The 23,615-nt window shown below is 46.3% G+C and overlaps 1 protein-coding gene across 4 annotated transcripts in view; it reads right to left on the reverse strand.

Annotated features, from left to right (window-relative positions):
• TNIK (TRAF2 and NCK interacting kinase) overlaps nucleotides 1–23,615 on the reverse strand; it is a 149,575-nt gene that overhangs the window by 68,278 nt on the left and 57,682 nt on the right. For all 4 annotated transcript variants that reach the window (XM_030226942.2, XM_050977929.1, XM_050977928.1 and 1 more), the window contains exon 3: nucleotides 3,593–3,649. In XM_030226942.2, the coding sequence (XP_030082802.2) occupies nucleotides 3,593–3,649 (57 nt within the window). The remainder of the gene's footprint in view (nucleotides 1–3,592; nucleotides 3,650–23,615) is intronic.

The following is a 23,615-nucleotide window of genomic DNA, read 5'->3' on the forward strand; positions in this document are numbered from 1 at the left end:
TCCAGCCCCCTGTATTTCCACAGGAAGCACTTAGCACCTTGATGTCAGTGAGCTTTATTATAAAGGAGCAGAAGGGTTGTTTGTTCTTTATTCTCCTTTATTCCCCTGTGTCCCTCACCTGCCTCTCCTGACCTCAGTTTTACAAATGGGCAAAGGACAAGGCACCCAGAGAGCAGCAGAGCTGCAGGAGCAGCTACTCTTGAGCAGCAGTGCCCCCTGACCAGGTGTCACCCAACACAGACAGAAATACATCTTTCCTCCCAAAATACCTTTCAGGGAAGAACAGCAAAGGTGAAGACAGGAAGAACAAGAAATATCTGGATGGAGCTTGTATAAACAACCTCCAGTTTTATTTTTGGTAAGAACATGGAGGGTATAAGCACCAAAGAGGAGGGGGAGCAGGCTCAAATATTACAAAGGAAACCAGGGGACTATTCTGGAAGAATCTTTATCACCTCTCTTCAAGCAGTCAACACAACTCTCCTTGCTTTCATTTGTCCAGGAAACCAGGGCATATAACATGAAGGTTATCAGAGATGATTCTATTAATTGAAGTCCTTTGCAACAACAACTGAAAAGCAGCTGGATGCTCGACAGTGCTTGGATCAAGGAGCAGCACTCAGCACAGACTTCCACCAGCTCTCTCAGCACCCAGCCAACTTTTCAGTCATCCCTCCATTCATGCCTGGCCCTCTAGGAAAAAATGGAGGCAAGCCAGAAGGACACTTGGTCTAAAGACTCCATCTTCAAGCTGAAGAACTCAAAATGGGTGGAAAAAGCCTCCAAAGCACAAGATCTGTGGATGGCACCTGGGATGTGTCTGCATGGACAGGCTCAGGGGCTCCAGCCCAAACTCCTGCTCCAAGCAGGACTACTGAGAACAATCATCCTCAGCAAATCCAGAGAGGTAGGGAAGAAAATGGAATCATCACAGCAAGCTGCTGCAACTACTCCAATCCCAAAGCCAACAAATGCCACAGGCCAGGCTTTGCTGCCTCACTTTGCCTCCATCAAATGATTGTTACATCCATTGCTGGATGTAGGTCATGCAGCACACAGCAGGACCAGCCCCTGGAAAAGGAATCTGAACCTTAATTCAGAGAGAGCAGCTGCCCAAACTGATGAAGTACTGCAATTTGAGGATTGTTCTATTCTGCAATCTTCCCAAACAGATAATTAGTAAGAGCAGAGATGAGTAAAACAAAGCATCACTGTCAGGAGCCTGCTGGGGTTTAGCACAAAGCAAGTGGTCAGGATGAAATGCTGCCTGGGAGCTCACTGAGCACAGAATCATCAGGGTTTGGGGGCTGGAAGAGACCTTGAAGATCACCTAGTTCCAACCCCCCCGTGGGCAGGGACACCTTCCACTAGACCAGGTTGCTCAGAGCTCCATCCAACCTGGGCTGCACACTCCACAAGCTGCAGATGGCTATGGCTGGGATGGCCCCACTAATTCTGTTCTCTGCTGACTGCTGAAAAACACACTGCCACCAGGGATATCCTGGAAAAACAGGTGGGATGGAAGGTCAGGATCAAATAGAGCAGTGGCAGCTCTGAAACTGTGTGTGAGGAGGAGGCCAAGGACTGAGTTTGGGTTTTCAGCAGCAGCATTTGCACTGAGCCTGGAGCAGGTGCTGAGCATGGCTGTAGGCACGATGCAGGGATCAGCTTTGGAAATTCTTCCAGCAATGCCCAAGACCATTCCTGCAGGCTCTAGAAGTACCTTCAGCACCAAGAGCTATGAAGCCCAGACAGCCCTTAGCAGAGCACAGGTCAGCACTGCCTGCACTGTGGTCACTGCCCATCCTGCCCAAGCCTGCTCCTGCCCTGAATGAGCCTTTCCTGCCTAAAAGCAGCCTAAGGAGAAAATACCTAAATATCCAAAAGCCACATCCCATGACAAATATCTGATTTACACCTTGTACATTCACACGAGACCCGACTTTACAAGGTAAAGCCTTAGATCAGGGACATCTACTTAAAAATGTGTATGAAATTATTATTGGGCAGTATCAGATTTCAGGTACTTTTCTCCAATATCCTTCCTGGGAAGTATTTTAAAACAACTGAATTAAGTGTGGATTCATATCTAAGCCTGTGTTTGGCCTCAGAGTAATATTTTGATTTCTCAGCTAAAATTCATTCTAACATCAGACTTCATCCCATGGGAATTTCACTGCTATTTATGCCATGGGTTTATGCTTGGTGGGTTTGCCTATTCCCTTGGAGCCTGCTTCCCACGAGAACGAGATAAATGGCACTTGTAGATACTACAAGTAAACAGGAACAAATCTCATTCACATTTACAGACTTATTTCCACACACCATTTCACTTGTTAGCACCAAAAATAACCTGGACAAAGGTCCCACAGATATTAATACCACACCACAACATCTAAGGTATTTCAAAACAGATTCCCAAGGCCAGCTGACTGCTTTCACAAAGAGTCACTTCTGCATGTGCTGAGCTCCTGAAAGCTACTAAAATATTAACTCAAAAATTAAGGTGGGCAGATTGTGATCTAGTCCTAATTTTGAAATGTGTTATTATTCCAGTCAAAAAAAAAAAAACCACAACAAAAACCGAAACACAACAAAACACATTCTTACTCCCAAGCCTGGCATGGTTTCCAGTGCAGGAACTTTGGGAGGGATAGTACTGCACTTAGAAAAAAAATACTCAAGAAAAAGCATCTTCACGCTCCTAAATGCATCTTTAAATATTTTTTTCTTTTGTGGCAACTGGGAAATGGTGAAACCATCCTTCCCCCTTAATTTTGTTATTAATTTGATGATTTGTGAATTCTTGGTTCTCAGTCTGACACAAGTTTCAAAAGAGCCACCTTTGAGACCAGGGTGGTGTGGTTTTCTTCCTCTTTCTCAGCAGGATGCACAGGAATTATTTGACTTGCCTCGTGAAGTTATTCATTACAATAATTGCAACATATTTTTGGTGAACAAAAGCTCTCCAGTGAAAATCATGGATGCAGAAAACCAGAAATGAGTTATGAATACACAATCCTGTTGCTACTTTTGACAAAGTCATATACAATAGGACAAGAGGGAATGGATTCAAATTGACAGGGGGCAGGGTTAAATGGGATACTGGGAAAAAATTCTTCCCTGTGAGGGTGGTGAGGCCCTGGCACAGGTTGCCCAGAGAAGCTGTGACTGCCCCATCCCTGGGAGTGTCCAAGGCCAGGTTGGATGGGGCTTGGAGCAACCTGGGATAGTGGAAGGTGTCCCATGGCAGGGATTGCAAATGGATGATCTTTAAGGTCCCTTCCAACCCAAATCATTCTCTGACTTTCTTCAGAATTTAGTAGGGTATTTAAAGAGCCACTGCTGGAACTGGATGCTGCTCTGTTTCAGCATGAAGAACTTCATCTCCAAAACTCTTCCAGATGTCCTTTTTTCTCATGTATTTATTAAAACCAAAACCTTTTAATGGCACACATCACATTAAGTCAAAGGCAATTCACACCCCAGGAAACATCAGTCTTCCACCCACCCCCACACATTATCACACCCCATCCCCTTTCCCCTCTTATCTGTCATTTCAGAATGCAGGAGGAAGAGGAGGATACATTACCCCGGTGACGTCCATAACCTTAATAGCAGCAAGCTGGCCTGTTTTAACATGACGACCCTGCAAAAGAAAAGGGAGAAGTTTGTTTGCTTTTGCTCAGTGACAGTGTTTTCCTCGCAGTGAACAATATCCTTGAACAATCTCTTCGCCCTGGCAGCATCCACACATTATTTGTTGCTTTTTCAAGAGCATCTTCACAGCAGCCATGATGAGAAAGCAATTCCCTCCCCTTCCTCCTGCCACTACAATTAATTACTACAGGGCCTTCAGTGCCATATTTTCCTGGCAAATAAGTGCTGGAAATACCCTTTAATGCTCAGCCATGCACAAAAAACCAGCTTGGGGCCTCTCCTGAGCACAGAGCATGACTAGGCTGGAAATGGGCTGCTGGAGCTGAGATGATGGGAGTGTGTTGGCTGAGATGATGGGAGTGTGTGTGGGGTACCCACACTGCCTTCAGCCCACCTGGGTCCCACCCCAGCTCCCTGGGCACACACCAAGGACCCCTGGCCTGCAGGGCACCATAGTGAATTCACCAGAGTGAATACTCTGTCCAGTAATTTGTTTCTTTTCAGAAAGATTTGGTTAGCAGGCTTTAAAGAGGTTTTTACAGTTTTCAGCAACTGAAGAAATCAGCAAATCACTGCAATGAACTGTTTGTTGCACAGTGCTCGACTACATTAATCCTAATGGGAAAATGCCTGGGAGAGATGGTGAAAATATAAAAGAGCTCCAACTATTTATGAGGTCTTAAAACCAACACAACTGCCATCAAGCAAGGCAGTTCCCAGTCTTTCCTCCTTTCCTGAGAAACGGATCACCCAACATCACATCCAAATTGCTCATATCAAATCATTCCACCCTCAGCTGCAGGACCCGGGCTCTGCTTCCAAACCAGGCAGCCTGAGGAAAAGACCTTTTTCCTCCAGGAAAGCCAGCAAATGCTGATCCTCATAAGAGGCAAAGGGAAGCATCCCTATTTCCCAGTTTACATGTCTATTTACTGTGGAAGCTGCCCAAGGCCCTATCTTGTGAGATATGGTGTGGAAGACACAGAGGCAGTGGCAGCTCCTGCCCTGTCATTGGTGTGCTAATTGATAATTAACACACAAGGACAGAACCAGCAGCAGAGGCGAAGAGGGGAAGAGCTGCATCATGGCAGAAACAGGGAAAAATAGAACCTTTTCCTAAATTGCAGGCTCCTCCTGCCCCCACAGCAGTGTGTGTGATGATGAGCTGGGGTTTGTGTCAGGTCTCCCAGCCCTCCTGCAGACTGGAGATGGTCTTTCACACCATCTCAGCTCAAGAACCCTAAATTACCAGACATGGGAACCTCTCCCTGGTCCCTCAGGTTTCCAGGCACGGCGCTGGGAAGCAAACCCACGCGCCGGCTGTGGAGCAAGGCAGCATCATCCTCTCCAAATTTATGACTTCACCAGGAAGCCAATTCACCCACCAGGGCTCCTCACTCATTTATTAACACAATTTATACGTCCTGAGCAAGCCCATGTTCTAGCAGCCGAAAAAGAGCTTTACTTGAAAGAGTGTGCAACATAAAAAGTAATAAAAGCAAGCACAGCCCAGCAGCCCCAGGCTGTGGCTGAAGCATCCCCTGGATGTGGCCATCAGGGAGGACAGGCACGTTGCTAGACACCATCCATTCAGACAGCATGATCTGCAGAAAAAAACCCTCCTCTCCCTAAATTTGTCCTTGTTGGCTTGCCCAGGAAGTCCCCCTGTGTACTGACACTTTAATTAAAGCCCACAGAGCACCAGCAGGGTAAACACTTGGACCATGGCACGCCCCATCTCCCATGAGCTGGAGGAGGGGAAAGCAAGCTGAGGCATTTCAAGCCATGGATTTAGGAGTTATAGCTGCCTTCATATGATGAATCACCACCTCATTTTGTATTTTAAGGAAATGCCCCAGCTTTGCCAAGGTGAAGTGCTCCTGCTTCCCTCTGTACCAGCCAAGGGGAAAAAGATCCCTGTGTGCCCACAGCATCCTTCTCCCAGGAATCTGCTGCCTCCTTGCACACCTCCCAAACATTTACAGACAATGCTAAGAACTTAATATCGTGTAAAATTTACGAAAACAAAATAAACCTCTTGGAAACATATGTTAATGTAAGCCATGAGGGGCACTTAGTCACGCAAAAATCAGGCGGAGTAGAACCAGTAAGTGTTCACCCCGGGATATTGTAGCAAAGGTTTGCTTTTTCTACAGTTTGCTCACAACAATGGATTGTAGAGCTTCACCCTGGCAGATGAAACCATCCGGGGAAAACAGGCATCTCCTCACCAGCCAACCATCCCTTTTAATTCAACCTACTACTCAGCACTGAGACTCGCTGTGAAACCTTCATAAATAGTTTAGAAAACCCAGTTGATTTTCACCCTACTGCAGATGTCCTTGAATTTGCAATAAAGATACAGACAGGCTGGAGGAAGACACCAAGAACTGGAAGTGAGAGATGCAACAGAGAAAAGAAATCAACTTCCAACCTGTATCCATTAAAGATGCCATGGCAGCAATAAACCCCTTTCACAGCATCAGCCACCTCTGACACCTTGGCCATGCAGATTCCAGTGCCTGTGCCCAAAGCCTGGAAGCAAGTCCAGAAGCACCCATGCCCCTGCAGTCTCTCCAAAGTATCAGCTGGATCAGAAAGTGGAACAACCTCTTCCAAAAAACAAGGCAAGCTTAAAATGGGAATTAATTAATGTCAAGTGTTACGTTGTCCAGTGTTAATCTGTGCTGCTGTAAGGAAGCTACAAAAGAGGGCTGGGGTATCAATGCAAGAAAAGCACCAAAAAGCTCTGCTGTGATGCTTCTACCCTGTGTGTGTCCTCCACCCACCAAAACTTGTTGGTTTTTTCCTTTAAACCACTGCACACCATCAGCCATCATCCATCCAAAAACCACATGAAGACTGAGCCCTGCTCAACTCTGCCTCCTCGACACCAAAGATGTGGCTCAGAACAGGCAATAAGTGTTGTGGTTCAACAGAAAATCTCCACTTTTTCAAAAGTCCTCCATTTTGGTGCCCCCATGGGCATGCTGGAGAGGGCTACGATGGCATAAAACATACAGGAGGAAAACTGAGCTACCAAAGCATTTCCCCCTCTCCAGATTTGCTGTCAAGGTTCACTTGGGTACAAACCCACATTTCAGCCTCAGGATTATTCAAGCATGATCTTCAAAGCTGCCACAGTTTTTAATTGAACATCCATCTGAGCATAAATTCATGCTCCTAATTACTCTCAAAATGTTATATCAACTATCACTAACTTGATAATGTCAAGTATTAGGACTAATTTCTACAAATGAAGCAAGCACCACGAGTTTTTTCTTCAAAGTTTGTGGTCCTCACACTCCATAAAGTGTAATGGACCAGCACACAATCAGAACATTGGTAAATGCTTTTAAACATCAATTGATGAACTCAGGCATTATGTTTACTAAATAAATAAACCCTGGCCTCAATACCAGCCTTTGTAGACAACAACTGCATATCCTGGGCCAAAATTGAAGTCCACATTTTAAGGACAGAAAGAGGATGATTGATTGTTGCTTTTTTAAATTTTCCTTGCACAAGCATGGATTTCACCTCTAAGCAAAAACTGCAGTTTCTGTACCCAGAAATGTATTCCATCATATTTACTTAACTTGTGCTGTCGGCTTTTATTCATCCAACAAAATAAATGAGCCACCACCTGCTGCAGCCAGTGGGACACAACCAGAATTGTCACTCTGCTGGGAAATGCAGAGCTCCCATTTCCTTCTGCCAGGCAGAGCAACATCTCTTACACTTCCCAGCCTGGACATGCAGCCTCCAATGCCCCATGCATACAAAATCCTCACTGCAGCCATTTAATGGAGTAACCATGTTGTATGCCTGGTGCTTTACAGCAAAACACTTAAAATCCAACCATTTTGCACTGCCCTTAGTAATGCTGCACGTAAATATTCAAATGAGTGGGATTAGGGTGCTCTTGCAAAGCACTGCTGAAATTTCAACATGTACAGCCCTGCTGGGACCAGACCACAACATCAGCCCTCACCACCGAGGAACACTGTGTCTCATGCAGAAATCTCAATGAGACAAACAACAAAAAGTCTCATAAAAGTCCAAATATCACCACTTTGGCAGCACAGAAGCCTCCCAAATAAATGTCTTCAATTTCATTTCTGTTGCAGTTAAAATACTGAGCCTGGTGCCAGCAGCCCAACCACCACCACCCTTCGTACTACTCAACCCCTGCCTCCAAACCCAGCACATCCTCAGTTCCACCACATCCTGAATATCCTTCCTAGAAGAATCTCACCAGAGATTTTACCAGGTTAGAAGTCACCAGTTCACTTTTCTGCCTCCACATATAATTTTTGGTAAGTGCTACAAAAAACTCTTTGCCCAGCCCTACTTCTGCACACACACCAATCAAGATGCCACTGGTGAGTCTCATCTCCTCCAGATTCTGCTTCAGCATCCGAGAGCTGCAGTTAGGATCTCCTGGGATGGGTCAGAACCTCTCACAGCTCCGTGGTCTATGTCCTGCCAGCTCCTTCTTTTCCTGTAGTTCAAGACAATCCAGGGACTCAGTCCAAGATTTTTAGCATGAAGGCACTTCAGCACTAATGCACTGAAAACTACATCCAGTTTTTCCTGGGAGAAGGAGCTTTGCCTTTCGACAGGAGCTGTGAAGCTGAACTGCCATCCTGCTGTACATTAGACCATTTTATAGCACCTGGCATGATTTGTTCTCAGCTTTTACAGAGTACAGGCACATTTATGTATTTGGTTTCCCATTGAAAGCAATCTTGAGGGTGCCAAAATCCCCTCTCCAGCTAGTCTGAGGGGCTAAAATACTTACTGATGTAAAAAAATAGGCTTATTTTAGTGTGAAAATTCAGGAATCTCCAAAAAAAACTGGCTAAAAATTACATACACAAGCTTTGCACTTGGTTTACAGATCTCTTCAAATACATCTGAAATAAATCCATGTATCTGAGAAGGCAGTTAAAACATTGGAGGCCAGCATAAGAAAAATTGAGTCATAGAACAGGATGGGGAAAATGTTTATTTTAACAAAGAGTAACATATCTCTTTGATTAAAACAGAGCCACCATGGGCCAAACCTTATTTTTGTTGCCTGCACTTAACTCCAGTATGGAAGAGGGATTTCAAGCCACTGGGGACTTAAGACATCCCTAAAGACTGGAGACCAAGCTCTCACCCTGCCCAGGGGTTCAGCCCCATCTCTCTAATTTACTACAGCAGGAGCTGACTAAAATGGCAGTGTCCTTCCTTCCCTCCACACCCTTCCATCTCTCCATCATTTCCTCTGCAAACAGATTTGCAGAGCTTCAGAGTGACCCCACTGCCTCAAGACACCAAAGGAATGTGACTGACTTGTTGCAGTTCCTTTCCACTTGGGGCAAAAGTGGAAAGGAACCACTAAAACCAGCCCCTAAACCAGCCCCTGTTTCCCCAGACTTCAACACTCTGCAAATGGCATCCTCCGATACACATGGCACACCTGAAACTCCAAGACATGGAAAACCTATGAAAAACAAAAAAAGCTGCATCCAGTGTTTGACATCTCACTTGGTGGCCAGGTGAGGCTCCAGTCACCCCTCTGCTCTCCTGAGCTCTCAGAACACTGGTTGCTCACTTGGGCACAGACCTTCACCTCTGCCCAACCTGCTACCTTCCTCTGAGCTATTTCTGGAGAGAAGACCTTTCACTGGGAGGGACAAATACAAATTTCACTCATAGCCAATCCTCCCCTTACACCTGTCATCTTTCCCAAGGTTTTAAAGAGTAAAATATTGAAAAACATTTAAAAAACTCAAAGAGAAACTAAACAAAGTGGATTTTTTTTTCTTTGTTGGTGCTTAGCTGGGCATTTTTATTAATACTTCAGTTTGGACTGAACAACCAGAGCTTCCCCTTGGAAAAGCCTAAATCTACTCCCAGCACAGACATCTCTAATTGCACAGGGCCAAGCTAATGCTCTGTGCTGACCCAACAGAGCTGACCTTTGGACAGAAGTGTTTTCCAGCCCTCTGTATCAATCCAAGCTCTGATCAGGACCCTGCAGCTCCAAGAGATGCAATTCCATTCCTGCAGCTCCACAATAGCTCTGACATTAGGTAAAGAAGGCAAGATTATTAGATTAACAAACGAAATTGTTAAATTAGCATATTATTCATCTCCAGAAATAACATGCACTACAGCCTATAGGTGAGCAAGACTACAGTTTTATATTCCCTACATAATGGAAACACATCTCCAGGCCAGTGCTTGTACTTATTCCATCCTCTATCCCTCCTGTAGTTCAAATGAGGCTGGAGACTCCCACCTCCAGCTCAGGAGGAACCAGGTTTCCCTCTTCCATGGATAAAACCATTGCCTTGAGTAGTCCAAAATCAGCATCAGAGAGCTGAATCTTTCCAGAAGCTTCTGCAGATGGTTCCTGTAGATGTGGCCTGCCCCATTTCTAATTTCCAGCCAGGGAAGAACCCTGGTTAGAAAGGCTGTCCCCCCTCTATGTGGCACCATTCAGCACCAGCCCACTGGGCATGTCAGGCTGTGCATCTCCTCCATGGTCACACCAGGGACTGTGACAGATTTTGCCCACAAGTGTTTGAAGATGCAGCTTTTGAAGGTCTGCTCTTCATGGTCACAGCAAACCCTGCAGCAGAGCAGATTTCAAGGTGTTTCTGCATTTGTAGGGCCCAGGAACAAACGCTGCTCTGGGAAAGGGAGGTCAAAGCCTCAACAAGAACAGGGCTGGGCTGGAAGAGGAGTGGGCTGAGCACCACAGAAGGGAGCAGAGAGAGATGGAGATCATTAACAGACAAAATATACCCCAAAAGTGGGGTTTAGGAGCAGCCTATGGGAACCTGAAGCACCAAAGGACTAAGGAGAGATGTTCCTGACAAAGAGTAATGTATATGTAAAAATAACAAGAAGGACAAGCAGTGTCTCAGGACAATGTTCACTGAGTTGGTCCCACACTGAAGGCAGCAGGATTCAAGAGAGTATCAGTGGGATGAAGGAGAGGGATGCCACCATTTACCACTGAACCCCATGCAGCCTCCCCAGGCTCTCTGTGATCTTTGCTCCTTTCCCCAGCATTCCCAGATTCATCATGGGCCAATTCCCACGGGTCTCTGCCAAGGGGGGGAGCCCACCAGGCAGGGAGGGCAGTAGCCAGGCCTTGGGGTGCTCCCTCTTCTCCCACACAGCCTGTCCTCCCTTTGCCCCAGCTCCTCTGCAAGTGCACATTTTCACAGCTAAAAGGAGGCAGCACAGCCTGTTCCCAGCAACATTAGTTCATGACAGCCATGTTATTACCACCCCTTAACACCCCCACTGTGCTTCTGTTTCACGTCGCTGCCTATTCAACACTGCAGCGTTCACAACTAAAATTAAATCTGCCTTTAGGAGACCCACAAGGCACCCTTTCACAGAGGCCACATCCTGACACCAGCACCAGGTTTCCTCCCAGTGGGAAGCACTGAGCCGTGCAGGGAGCACTGCCCGGACCAGCCAGCACTCCCAAGGGAGACCCCTGGCTCTCAAGGGTGGCCCAAGAAAGAGCCAGCCTCCTCCAAGGGCCAGGCTAGCCCACAGCTGGCACCTTCCCCCAGAGCACTGCTGCCTGACATGGGACACTGGCCGGGTCTGGGCTGCAGCAGGGAGCTGTCACACCTGCAGAATGCCACACCATCCCCATCTCCACAGGCCTTTGCTGTCTGCAACCCCCAGGCACCCATTTCTGCCTGGTCCCAGGGCACCCTGGCTTTACTGGGACCAGAACCACTTCACCTCCAGCATTCAAACCCAAACTCCAGCACGAGCTCAGCAGCTTCAGGCACCAGTTCCCATCACAGATGAAGCAGGCTCTGTGCAGCACACAGGAAAAGGCAGCCCAGGGCACCAGGGATGTAATTTAATGACTGGGGCTGCTCATGACTTCAGACCCAAAGCTCAGCATGAGAACGAGCTGCTGTCCCCAGAGCTCAGGGGCACCAGCAGTCTCTGCAACACCCTGTGCTTTGGCAGCTGCTGCTATGTCTTCTGTACTTGTAAGAAAAACAATTCCCTTCAAAAGAGATTGTTCCTAACCTGCTCCCTGCTGCAGGGCAGACAGGGCTTAATGCCTGCAAACATGTGCTGCTGCCTCCCATGACAATCCATCTCAGAACACCAAAGGACACAGGTACCCCTCAGCCTCCTCAGGGGTGTGGTACCCCATTTATTTGTGCCACACATTAAACAGCTGCTTTTCAATATCTGAACTGTCACCTGCTCTTTAGGCCATCCCCCAAATCAATAACTGTCTTGCAAACTGAATTTTAAAAATGGCCCTCCTGGAAAAAACACTACACACAGTGATGGAAATGGAGTTTCTGGAAACACCTCTGCAGTGCCATCTGCTTGACTTCGGCTCCAGTTTCATAGTAGCAAGATCCAATTTTGGAGGTGGTATGTGAACTGCAAGGTGATTTTTCAACCATCAACAGCAAGGGAGAACCACCTTCTGTGAACCTGAGTGCTTGGCATCCTCTCTGGCAGCAGGGATGGACAGCACTGGTGGCAGGAGACAGCAACAGGGGAACCAGGTAACACAGAGGCATCTGTTATCCAAAGCTGCTTGAGGTTTCTGTGCTTTTTTTTGTGGCTGTGTAAAGACAACTGAGTAAGAAGGAAAGCCCAATATCTGTGGTGTTTTCCCGGCCATTTAATTCAGGAAATTTAATTCTGTGGCTGTCAATGGCTTTTCATGAAGGGATTCCACTGCATTTCATTGACTTGCCAATGGCACAAACCAAGCGTGACCACGTTGCCATGAATCACCACAGCTGACTGAGCAGCCCAGCCTGCTCTCCCAGCCATGTTTGTCCTGTTCCCTGTGCTTCTCCATGTAACTACAGGGCAGTTCTCTTTTATCTCAGCTCACAGCACAGCACAGCTGCCCCACGTGCCCCCATGGCCCTGTTTCTCTGCAGACACCATGGCCCAGGATGAGATCCCACCATGGATCTCTCTGGACACCTCAGCAGAGGTTATCAGTCTCTCATCTCTGTCACCCCCACCTGCTCCACGACTCCCTGCTTGTAGAAAGGAGCCTGAACACAAATCCTCCAGGTGCATTCATGCACCAACCCTAACACTCCAAATCCAGCAGAAATTTGGGGACTTCTGAGCTCCAGTCCAATGCTGGTAACAGCTGAACATGCCCATCAGGAACCAGGATTTATGTCCAGTCACCCTGAACCACTTTCTAAGCAAGCCATCCTTACAGCCCTTCCACTGCCTCCCTCTTTGAGCCTTTCCAGTCCTGGAAACCCTCAGATCAGCACAGATGTAACCCCCTTGATTCCTGCCCACGTGGCAGGGCTGACTGGCACCTGAGCCAATTCACACACTCAGGCTTCACTCATTCATCAATTGTGAGCAGACTCCAAGTCCCTGTCTCAGGGTGGCAGAAGTAACAAGAACAAGCTGATAAAGGTACTTACATTTTATGGGGCTTAGGAGGAAATGCCACAGCTGCCAGAAAGCCTCACATATATCTCTTGGTTGACTGAGGTCACAGCGTGAGGAAAATGAGTGTAAGAATGACATAAATAACCCCAGACCTTCTTCTGTGGAGGGCTGAGGTGCTCCCCTAATCCCAATGACTTTGTAACTCAAGATACTGCAGACTCTGTGTTGCACATTTCTCTATCTATGTCAGCTCAAATATCAATTTTAGACCTCACAGAGTTGAAGGCAGATGGACATCACACTCCCTTTCATCCAGACTCGCCTCCAGGCTTTTTGTCTGCCTTGAGCAGCCTTGACAACTTATTGTCCATCCCATCCTACCCCGAGTCACTTACTGTCAGGAGTCAATAAACGTTTTGCAGTGCCTGTGTTCTACTGATTTAAAAGACCCAGCCAAGCCTAGAGCAATCCTCTGTGATATACATACTAATCTGGCTGCACAGGGAGGCATCAAAGCTTTCATGCTGTCCAATGTTTCAAGCAAGTCAGGTATTGAGCAGCAAAATTTTAGAACTGCTTATTGGAAAAGGGAGGCTGATGAATGACACGTAGACCCCTTCCCCCTTGTATTTGCTTTGTATCTGTCACATGTGCACTCACTGCTTTGTCTGGGATAAAGATGGGATTTCTGACTCTGCTGCAGAACAGCCCCTCTGAGGCTCACCCTCTAAGCCAGCCTTGAGGGTTGGGATCAACAGCGTCGATCAGCAGATTAAACTACTCTGCTTCTACAGCTTCTCCATCTCCAAGTCTCCTCTCTCAAGCAGGAATTTCCTACTCTTGCACTGGCAAGGAAAAGCTTTTCTATGAAGCAGTAAGGCAGCTTCCTTTCCCTGCCTTCCATGCAGAACAGACCTGATGCCACCACTGGGTGCCCTTGCGTGCCAAAGGACCCTTCTCCCAGTACACCCAGGGCTCCTCACTGGTCCTCATTCCTTTGCTAAATAAACTGGGGGGAAAGGCCTCCTCTAGGAAAGGAGTGAGCCCTAAAAGACCCCACAAACCAGAAGACCCTGCCCTGCCCTGCACAAAACCCCCCCATCCAGCCTTGCCACAAGGCAGCACAGCAGAGAGGGGCTTTAACCAGGGATTTGAAAGCAGGGAGAAGACGAGGAGGAGGACTTGGGATTAGCAGGGGAAGGTTAAGCCAGTACCAGGGATTGCATGGGAACAGTACAGCTCAGGAATGAGTGGGAGGAAGCCAGAAAGGACTGTGTGTCCCTGCCACCTTCAGCACTTGGGGACAGGAGGGACGAGCCCAGCACTGGCACAGCAGGTCACTATTTGGCAATTCTGGGACTGCAGCCACTGCCTGATGTGGTTACCAAGGCAGGAGAGCTCTGCAGCCATTAGAGAGCAATAACACGTACAGACACAAATTGATGCTGTACAGTTTGAAGGAATCCACTGAAGGCTGTGGATTTTACCCACAGTTATTTGCAAAGTGAAACAAAGTAGACAAAAAGCTCTCAAAGCAGCCCAAAAAGCTGCCTGCAGGAACGTGGGCAGCTCACGAAGGCTGCCTGCAGCTTTGCAGGGAGAACACATATGGGCAGGGGGTGATGGCCTTTTATTCCAGTGGATAAAGATCTTAGTGGAAATCTGAAAAGCTCAGTGTGAGACTCATCCACAGCTAATCCACACGGACTATGCCATGCTGCAGGCACGCCAGGAAGGAACCAAGGCCAGGCACTGCACTGAGTCACGCCACAAACCTGCAATTTCAGCTGTACTAAGAGAAAGAAATTGGTAAGATACAGCTTTAGAAGCATCACTCAGGAGCAGCTGCATCCTGTTCCTACCTAAAGGCAGCTCAGGCCACCCAGAAATCCCATTCCCTACAGCCAGGACAATATGCCACTCCTCCCAGCCCACCACAGCCTTTCCCAGTAGGAGCAATGTTTACCAAGCACTGTAAGTCATATCAAAAAGCTCTTTCATACTCAAGGTCTTTCCCCTCAGCAAGAGCTGGTTGTCAGACAAAATACTGGTTTGGTTATGCTGCTTGGTATGCAGGTATAACAGTGTGGGCAAAGGCCATTTGTAGAAGCCACCAATATGCAAGAGCAGGGGAAAAAACCCCAACCCCTGCATTTTTCCAGGGGAAAAAACCCCAACCTATCAGTTTGCCCAATTTTTCAAACACTTACATTCAGGAGTAAGTTTTGGTGTACACTTACCAGGGTATATAAATTTCCTGTACACTGGAGCCTTGATTGAGTTAATGCTGATTTTTAAGTGCACTGTGGAGTCTTAAACTCCAAGAAAGGATAGAAAGCACAGCCAGTGCTGTGTGGTGTGAGACAATTTCCTGGGATGCAAGGCCAAGGCCAAGCCAAGCAGCTGGGTGCTATTCCTGGATCCCCACCAAGTGCTCTCAACCTTGGGTGAGAGTCTGGGCTCTTTGCTGCTCAGTGCTTTCCCCTGGTAAAACGGGCAAAATAACACTAGTTACCCCATAAAGATGATGCAGTGGGTGATGCCATATTGCAAAAAGCCTCCAAAGCCTTGCCTAAGTGTAGAGACAGAATATCAGGAATTGTTCCTCACACAGCCAAACCCTGCATTCACACCTTCAAACAACAGTGGTCTATAAATTCTTAATTATTTTTTTAAAGCAAAGGGCTTTTGTTTTCCCAGAAGACTTAACAACAAAAAAAAAGTCAACAACATTTCTTTATATTTTTAATTCAAATGCTTCTACACAGCATTTCCACAAGACTGCTTAAAAAGTGCACTAGAAATTGTAATTAAAAGCTGAGCTGCTTCATGAGATGACTCAGGCTTCTGCAGCTTCAACCCTGGCTCCAGCCAGCTCTGCCAGTGCAGCACTGACTGTTTCCAATCAGCACACAGTGAGCTGCCAGCATTTATGAGAGAACAGAGGAAGGTTTCCTTAAATGTGAAGGGTAGAAGATAAAATTCAGTTACTATCACCCAATTTCTGACCAGCATCAGAGGGGAAACAAGCAGCCTGTGAGAGCAAAAGATCAACCCCTTTCCTAATGCCCAAAAAAACAACACAAAGCCCATGGACAGATGTGTTTTTTTGTACAAATGCCATCATAAATGTAACCTGCTCCTTTGCCTTTGGAGCAGAAAACTGACTTCTCAGATCACCTGGTATTTCTCATCCCTCCCACAGCTGTAGCTCAGCAGGACACACTGTCTACAGAAGTATCACCCTGAGATTTAGTTTCTAATATTTCCATGGACACCACATTTCCCAGAGGGAGCTACAACATGTGCTTGGCTCTTCTTTTGTTGTTGATGCTGTTGTTTCAGTAATCACAGAATCGTTTAGGTTGGAAAAGACCTTTAAGATCAACGAGCCCAACTGTAAACCTTCCACTGCCAAGTCCAGCACTAAACCACATCCCCGAGCACCACATCTACTCATCCTTTAAATCCCTCAGGGCAGGTGACTCAACTGCTTCCTTAGGCAGCCTGTTCCAGTGCCTGACAACTCTTCCCGTGAAGAAATTTTTCCTAATAGCAAATCTAAACTTCCCCTGATGCAACCTGAAGCAATTTCCTCTTGTCCCAAACAATGCAGGTGATGGGCTGAGATGAGGCAGAGATGTCCTGGTGCTCCTCATATTCTGCAAGAGGTGAACCTGGGGGATTCCTGGGTGGGCAAAGGCAGGTGGGAGACTCCCAGAGGATAATGAAATGCCAGGGCTGCGTTTGTTCAGACAGGAGCAGCACTGTGAGAAGCAGAGGATGTTTACAGCAAAGGCACCAGCAGGCCATGAACTTAAACCTCTGGATGTGTCTCTGCTTTGGGTTCTTCTGGGTGCATGTCTGCCACCTGGCTCCTCTCCAGAGATGAAAGATATTCCTCCCCTCACTTCACAAAAGCATAAACAGACCCCTTTGAACAAAAAAGCTGAACAGGAAGATGCATTGCTAACATGGAAAGGGCAGCACAGGGACAGGGGTGGAAGATTTCTGCCACAAGTACTGCAGAGCTGCACCCAGAGCCAGACCAAGGGCCACTCAAGCATCAATCTTGAGATGGAAAACCTGTGTTCAGGGTGTGACAGAGAAGATCCCTGCTCCCCTGAATTCCCTCTGCCATTCAGTCAGTCATACAAAAATGGAAGATTAGACAACAAATGTGGCAGACCATTTTTGCTCCTTCCCAATGCCCAACTTGTCTCTGTTCAGATCATCACCCTCTAGAAGCAAGACACCAGGAGCAGGACTTCCCAATCAGGTGTTCCCTGGTGGAAATCAGGGTAACTGCAAGCAGAAAGCACATGGGATGGAGGGAGCAGTCACCAGCTGAGCACTGGGTATTTACACCTCTCCCTCAGAGCCAAAGCTCTCAGGTCAGTAAAGATTTGATGAACACCACTGCAACACTTTGGGCACTCTGTGTGGCTGACGTAGCTGTTTCCTTCCCTACAGATGTTTACAGGGCCAGCAGCACTGTCCTTAAACAAAACACATTCAAAGTCCCTCCAGGAGAGATGGAAGTGCTGCTCAGCACTTGGTTTGGCACCCACCCATCAGTCTGGCCTTGAAACCTCCTCCCTCCCCTTCCCACTAGCTGGGGATTTAAAAGTTGCACAAGCCAGTTCTCACTAATGAAACAAGAAGTGTGGAGAGGAATCTTTTTACTGGGAAAAAGCACACCTGGACAGGCACTCCCCCTAACTCAGACCCTCATTTCCAGCACCCTGCTCCTGCCTTTCACTTGAGCAGGTTTGCTGACCCCAGCATCACTTCTCTAGATGGTGCCTCCAACCAAGCACACTCTAGAGAGCCTGCAAGGCCACTCAAATCCATCCTGGCTGTTTAACTGCAAGTGAATAACTGTGATTAATGCTCACAGTAGTGATGAGATTGAGAAGTCACTGGCAGCAGCACCAGAACTGCACAGGAGGTGACTGCAGAAGCCTCAACTCATCCTTGCTGCCTACAAGCCATGAGCCTCCAGTGCTTCAAACAAAGGAGGAAGATGAGTAATTTCAGACAAAAGAATGAGCCATCATCAAAACTTCTGACACAAATATCTCAACTGGATTAGGTACCTGTGCTACAAGTCTCTTTCTTTTTTCTATTCATCTTTTTTAAGCTTTTAACATTTTGTTTCCTTCCTCCAGATCTCCAAATTCCTGTCTCTGAAAGAGCTGAGCTGAAGTATTCCCTGAAGGCTGCTGTTCCCAGTACTTTCCAGATCAAGAAGAACCAGAGAATTCAATAAATCTTGTTCCTTTTCATGCACAAGCACCCCATAAATTTCTGTTGCAATATTTTTCCTTGTCTTCTCAGGCTCTCAAAGCACTTATGTGCTGGACCAGGAAGAAATGGAATTCAGCAAATAAAACCTACCCTGAAGATAAATGTAAATATAGAGGGGATAAACTGCCTTGATGTAGATGTAAAGCCATGCAAGGAGAGATCAGTCACCACTAGCTGACCTGAATGATGGCCAAGCCAAGCTGTCCCCTGACTGCAAGTTGGGTTTTGTGGTCAGGGAGAATAGTTGCTAAGAGTGAGAGATTTCAGCAGCACTTGCTGCCTGGGAAAAGCTCCTTACACCTGCTCAGGACATGCCATCTGTAGCAGCCTATTAATGTGCTATGAAACCATGGTCCCTTCTCTCCTGAAAGGGCTTATGCTGATGATAAATAAGTCATTCTCTGTCTTAAATGATGATGGGGGAAGAGTCTTTTAAAAGTGCTCATAAAACCTGCCTGAACTATCAGTGATGCACAATGTTGTGATTTAGCACAAATGTGTCCCATTTCTGTGAAAATACAAGGCATTAAGAAGAAGTGAAAAACACCCCATGTGACAGCAGAAAAGCAGATCTTGGTCTCCCCTGAAATTCCTGGACAGCTTGAAATCCCTTTGAGGAAATCTCAAATCATTTCCTCTTTCTGAGAGCTCAGTAAACAGGTCAAAAATGTACCTGTCTTTCCAAAACAAGCATCCCATTTTCCTCAATGATTTTATGCAAATTAGATTACCCAGCCCTTGCTCTTCTGCTCTGAGCCCAGAACCCCTTGGAATACAAACACTTAGAGAAAATTTTCCAACACACAGCAAACCTGGTCCTGGATGACAAGAGGTGGTAAATTGCTATTGAATGACGGAGTGGGCAAAGCAGATTTCTTGGAGGTGGGTGGTACATGGTGGTTCCCTGGCCCATGTGCCACCTGGAAATGCTCTGCTGTGCTGGGGCAAGTCCCAGGAGCAATGGGTGGGAGGATGCCAACACCTCTCACTCTGCAAATGCTGTGGTTCCAAGGAAGGAAAGCAGAAGTGAAACAAAGCCTAGTGGGGCAGATGGCCGGAAGAACAGTCATTTCTCTTCTTCTCCCCCAAACCCATTATTTACAGTAAAGTATAAACCCAAGTGACCCTAAAAATAGAAGTTCGGGCTTTCTGCAGCACTGTCTGACAGCAGCTTATCCAAGTCCTTCGAGCCCCTACTGCCTCCTTCCTCTTACTCCTTTATTTTCAGTCTTTCCATTTTCCTCTGTCTTTCACATTCTGCTTTTCCCTGCTTCATTTCCACAACAGTCCTGGTAAGATTTCACTTCAGTCCTGGCAAGGCATCCAACTGACACCAGGTAACCCCCTGGTACCCTGTATCCATCTGAAAAAGAAGTTGGAGGACTTGGTAAAAAGCCACTGACCCCCACAGTTTCAGCTGGAGAAAGGTGCAGGGACAGGACTGATGGGAGGGTTTCTCCTTCCCCCACCCATTCTTCTCTGACTGTGATGCTTGGACACCACTCAAATTAGAGCTAAAAGCACCTAAAAGCATGGAAAATGAAGCAGGCTAATTCAGAAAAACAGAAGTACATCTAATTTAGTTACAGGTAAATGAATAAATGGCAAATCTAAGGCTGCAAAATTGTTCAATGCTGTAAAAGAATATACGTACTTTTAAAAAAGGGCAAAAAAGGTGGGAAGGTGGGCCAAGAACATTTATGTAATTACTTTTCTAAGACCTGGCTGTGCTGCCACACCATTATTTAGCATTTCCTCCCTCTCACCATATGGGCAAACCAGAAGATTCACATTTCTCAGGTAACTCACTTTTTTACTGCAGTCCTAAGGTTGTATTTCTACAAATTTGTTTTGTTTCTTTTTAAAAAACACCTGTTAATTGAGCTCTCCTGCCATGTAATTATTCACAAATGGGTATCTGCCATGCAAGGCCTCGATTTTCACATATTTTCTACACTACTAAACCTGACACAAACATTTCAGACTAAAGACAGATTTCCAGCAAGGATTCCCATCATTCCGTGATTTTCATAACATATGGAGGAAGATATCACACCACCTTTCAACCTACTAACTTGTTTTCTCAACCTTGTCACAGGACAGAGGTCCCCCTGTCACATCTGGGGCACACTTGAATGGGAAGCTCTTGCAGCACTTCTGAAATGCACCCCAGGGTCCTGCAGGGTTCCTGTGAGGAAGGCCCCAGCCTGGAGGGTCTCCTGCTCAGAGGGTGTCATGTCACCCTCTTCCAGGCAGGAATGATGGCAGTGAGCCTTCCAGGGGCTATTCCACTCCCTTTATTTCTACTGATGCCTGCACTGTGGCACTCCTGGAGAAACACCTCTGTTTTCAGATAGACTCAACCACCTGTCCCAAAACCAGTAAGTTATCCCAGCACTCTAGGACATGATTTCCTAGGCAACAGCCTGGTTTTCTGTGCACAGACCACATTTGGGAATAGCTGTTGCTTACACAAAAACCCCTCAGTGTTCACTTGCAAGCCCTTTTCTCCCTCTCACACTGTGCTACCACAAGTGCACAACTCATCGTGCCATTCCACGCCTGCCAAACCACACTTTAACATGCTGACCACACACATTCCTCACCTTCCAGAGCAAAGCCCTCCAAGCTCAGCTTGGACTGAAAAGAGACCATCCCTCCTCCATTTCATCCCAGCTTCCTCAGGAACAAGCTGGGATTCGACTCACGTTGGGTGCATGCATGTGTGCACTTGGGAGTTTTAACACTATTAGTTAACTTCAAAGACATCAAAGATAATTATTTTCTACCAACTTCATGGCAACAGGCAGCTGGGTGGCAAAGGATGCTGGATGCAGCCTTTCACGAGGTTCATCTCCAACAGCTTTTAATCCTGCTGGCCCCTTTCTCCAGTCAATTATAGCAGCCTCAGTGTTGCCAAAAAAGTAATGGGAGTGAGAGACTATAGGTATAAGCAGACATAATAGAATCCTAATTTAATTAGGGAAGTACTCAATCAACCAAGAGACATAAATACAACGGAAACCAGGTTTATTACTTCTGGTGCTGGCAGAAATGGCCATTTCATTCCTGATTACTGGGGGAGGGATAAAACAGATCAGTAATCTTAACAGCACAGTCCTGGTTTGATCTTTCAGGAAAAGTTAATTACAAAACCAACCAAAACTCAAGAGCTTCTAGAACCATGGCGCTCACAATGGGCAAGTAACTGAGCTCATCATGGAGGGAGCCAGGTTCTGGCTTAACTCTGGTTACAGAACACAAACTACAGCTGGACCAGCCTTATGGGAAGAAGTTTTCAACCCCAGTTCCCAGGTCGGATTTAACCAGTGCTTCCCAGCAATTCCAGTATGTCACTTTCCCCAGTGTAAGAGGAAAGTCAGGATCACTGGGTGTCACAATGCACTCCAAGAGGCTTTGAGAAGGAAAAGGTGAAGACACTAACTCCCCAGGGCAGCACTGAGCCCACTGGAGCTGGAAAGCTCCATCCTTTGCTACCCCATCCTCATTTGGGGCCGGCAGGTTCAGAGACAGTGGGTGTGTGTAACATTTGTGCTTTAATGCTTCAGTTTAATAGTGCAAAGTGACTAATGAGGGGCTGGGGAACTCTTTGGAGGTTAACTAACTGATTTCACATTATGAAAGAGCTGGTTGTAATTTTAGGATTACAATTCTGTATTTTGGATGTCAATGCCTTGCATGACAAGAGGCCAGAAGCAGTGGCACTATGACACTCTAATCCATCTGCAAGGAACCAAGAGGCAAGCAAGGAATGAGCCATCCATGCCAAGAAACACCAAAAAAAATACAATAAATCTACTGCCAACACCACGTTCTGTGCTCTCCTGTAACAAGAGGTGGACTAACATACACTTTGGTGCAGACATCCACTGTCTTCACTGGGACTGTCCCGCTACAGCCACAAGATTTCAGTGCCTAATCAGCAATGTGACAAAGTTCACACCACCATCAGATGGATCCAAGAGGAGTCCTTCACCACACAACCATCCCCACCTCTCCCTACAGCCTCCAGTTACTGCTGGCAGCACTGACAGGTACCAAAAAAAAATTATAATTAAATGCCAGACAGAGGAAAATATATGAGAACATATATGGGAAGCCATGTGGTGAGACTGTCTGAACATCCCATTCTGGCACTAATTTAGCAAGACTGAGACCACACAACCACACTGCTCTTCTCCCATCACTGACTCACTTTAAATGAGGTATTTAACCAGCACCAGAGGACTGTGACCTTTCTAACATCTCAGTTTCACTGTGTCCTTTGGGTTTATTCCTCCAGGATAAGGAGAGACCCTTTAGTACAAAATGGCAAAGTTCTCAGTGCCCTGCATAGGTGCATCTCCACCAGCTCAGCCCTTTGCTAGCCTCAATAAAAAACAGTGGATCCCCATTGCCCCAGCAAAGCTGTAGGGGAACAGTGGCTCACTTTTAACACTCATCATATACATATATATATATATTTTTTTTTTTTTTTTAAATCCATGCGCATAGATATCCACTCACATATACATACCTATATACAATATATGCAAAGTGCTGAATCAGCACATCATGGTTTCCTGTTGTTGTTGTTGGCTCATCAGGATAACCTCCAGAGGAGTCAGGGATGAAGCTGGATAAAGCCATGACTACTGAAGAAGAAAAACAGTCCCCGTGCTGCCTGCTGTACCCAGGGCACTGTCTGAAGGTACATTAAACACAATATTTATCTTATCAGGCACTTGTGGTTTTATGTTTTGAGATTTTTCAACTTCCAGTGAGAAGGAATTTTGCAGGATCATAAAAAGAAAAAAACTCACTGTAAGATGAACATAATTTACCAATGCATTTTTCATTCCATTTGGTTTTTCCTCGTTCCTTCCTTTTTTCATCCAGTTTTTCTTCTTTCTCCTCACCTCTTCCAGTTTACACTACTTAAAATTTACAAAGTTAGAAACAAATAAAGCCAGACTGAAAATACACAGTCAGTCTTCAGTGTTGCAGAGGTTAAAAATAGGCTTTAAACCAGCTAATGTCAGCATCAGCATGAAAGAAAGGACACCCTGACAGCTCTAATTATTACATTCTCTTGTTTTGCACTTCTGAAGAGCAGCAATTAAATCTCTGCTTGGGCTTATAAGGAAAAAGTAAAGTGCTCTGCACCTGCAAAACAGATTCTGTTCCATGGGAGGATTTCAGCTCCCCAAAGC

Source organism: Serinus canaria, chromosome 9 (genome assembly GCF_022539315.1).
Source record: "Serinus canaria isolate serCan28SL12 chromosome 9, serCan2020, whole genome shotgun sequence".
NCBI classification, from domain to species: Eukaryota; Metazoa; Chordata; class Aves; order Passeriformes; family Fringillidae; genus Serinus; species Serinus canaria.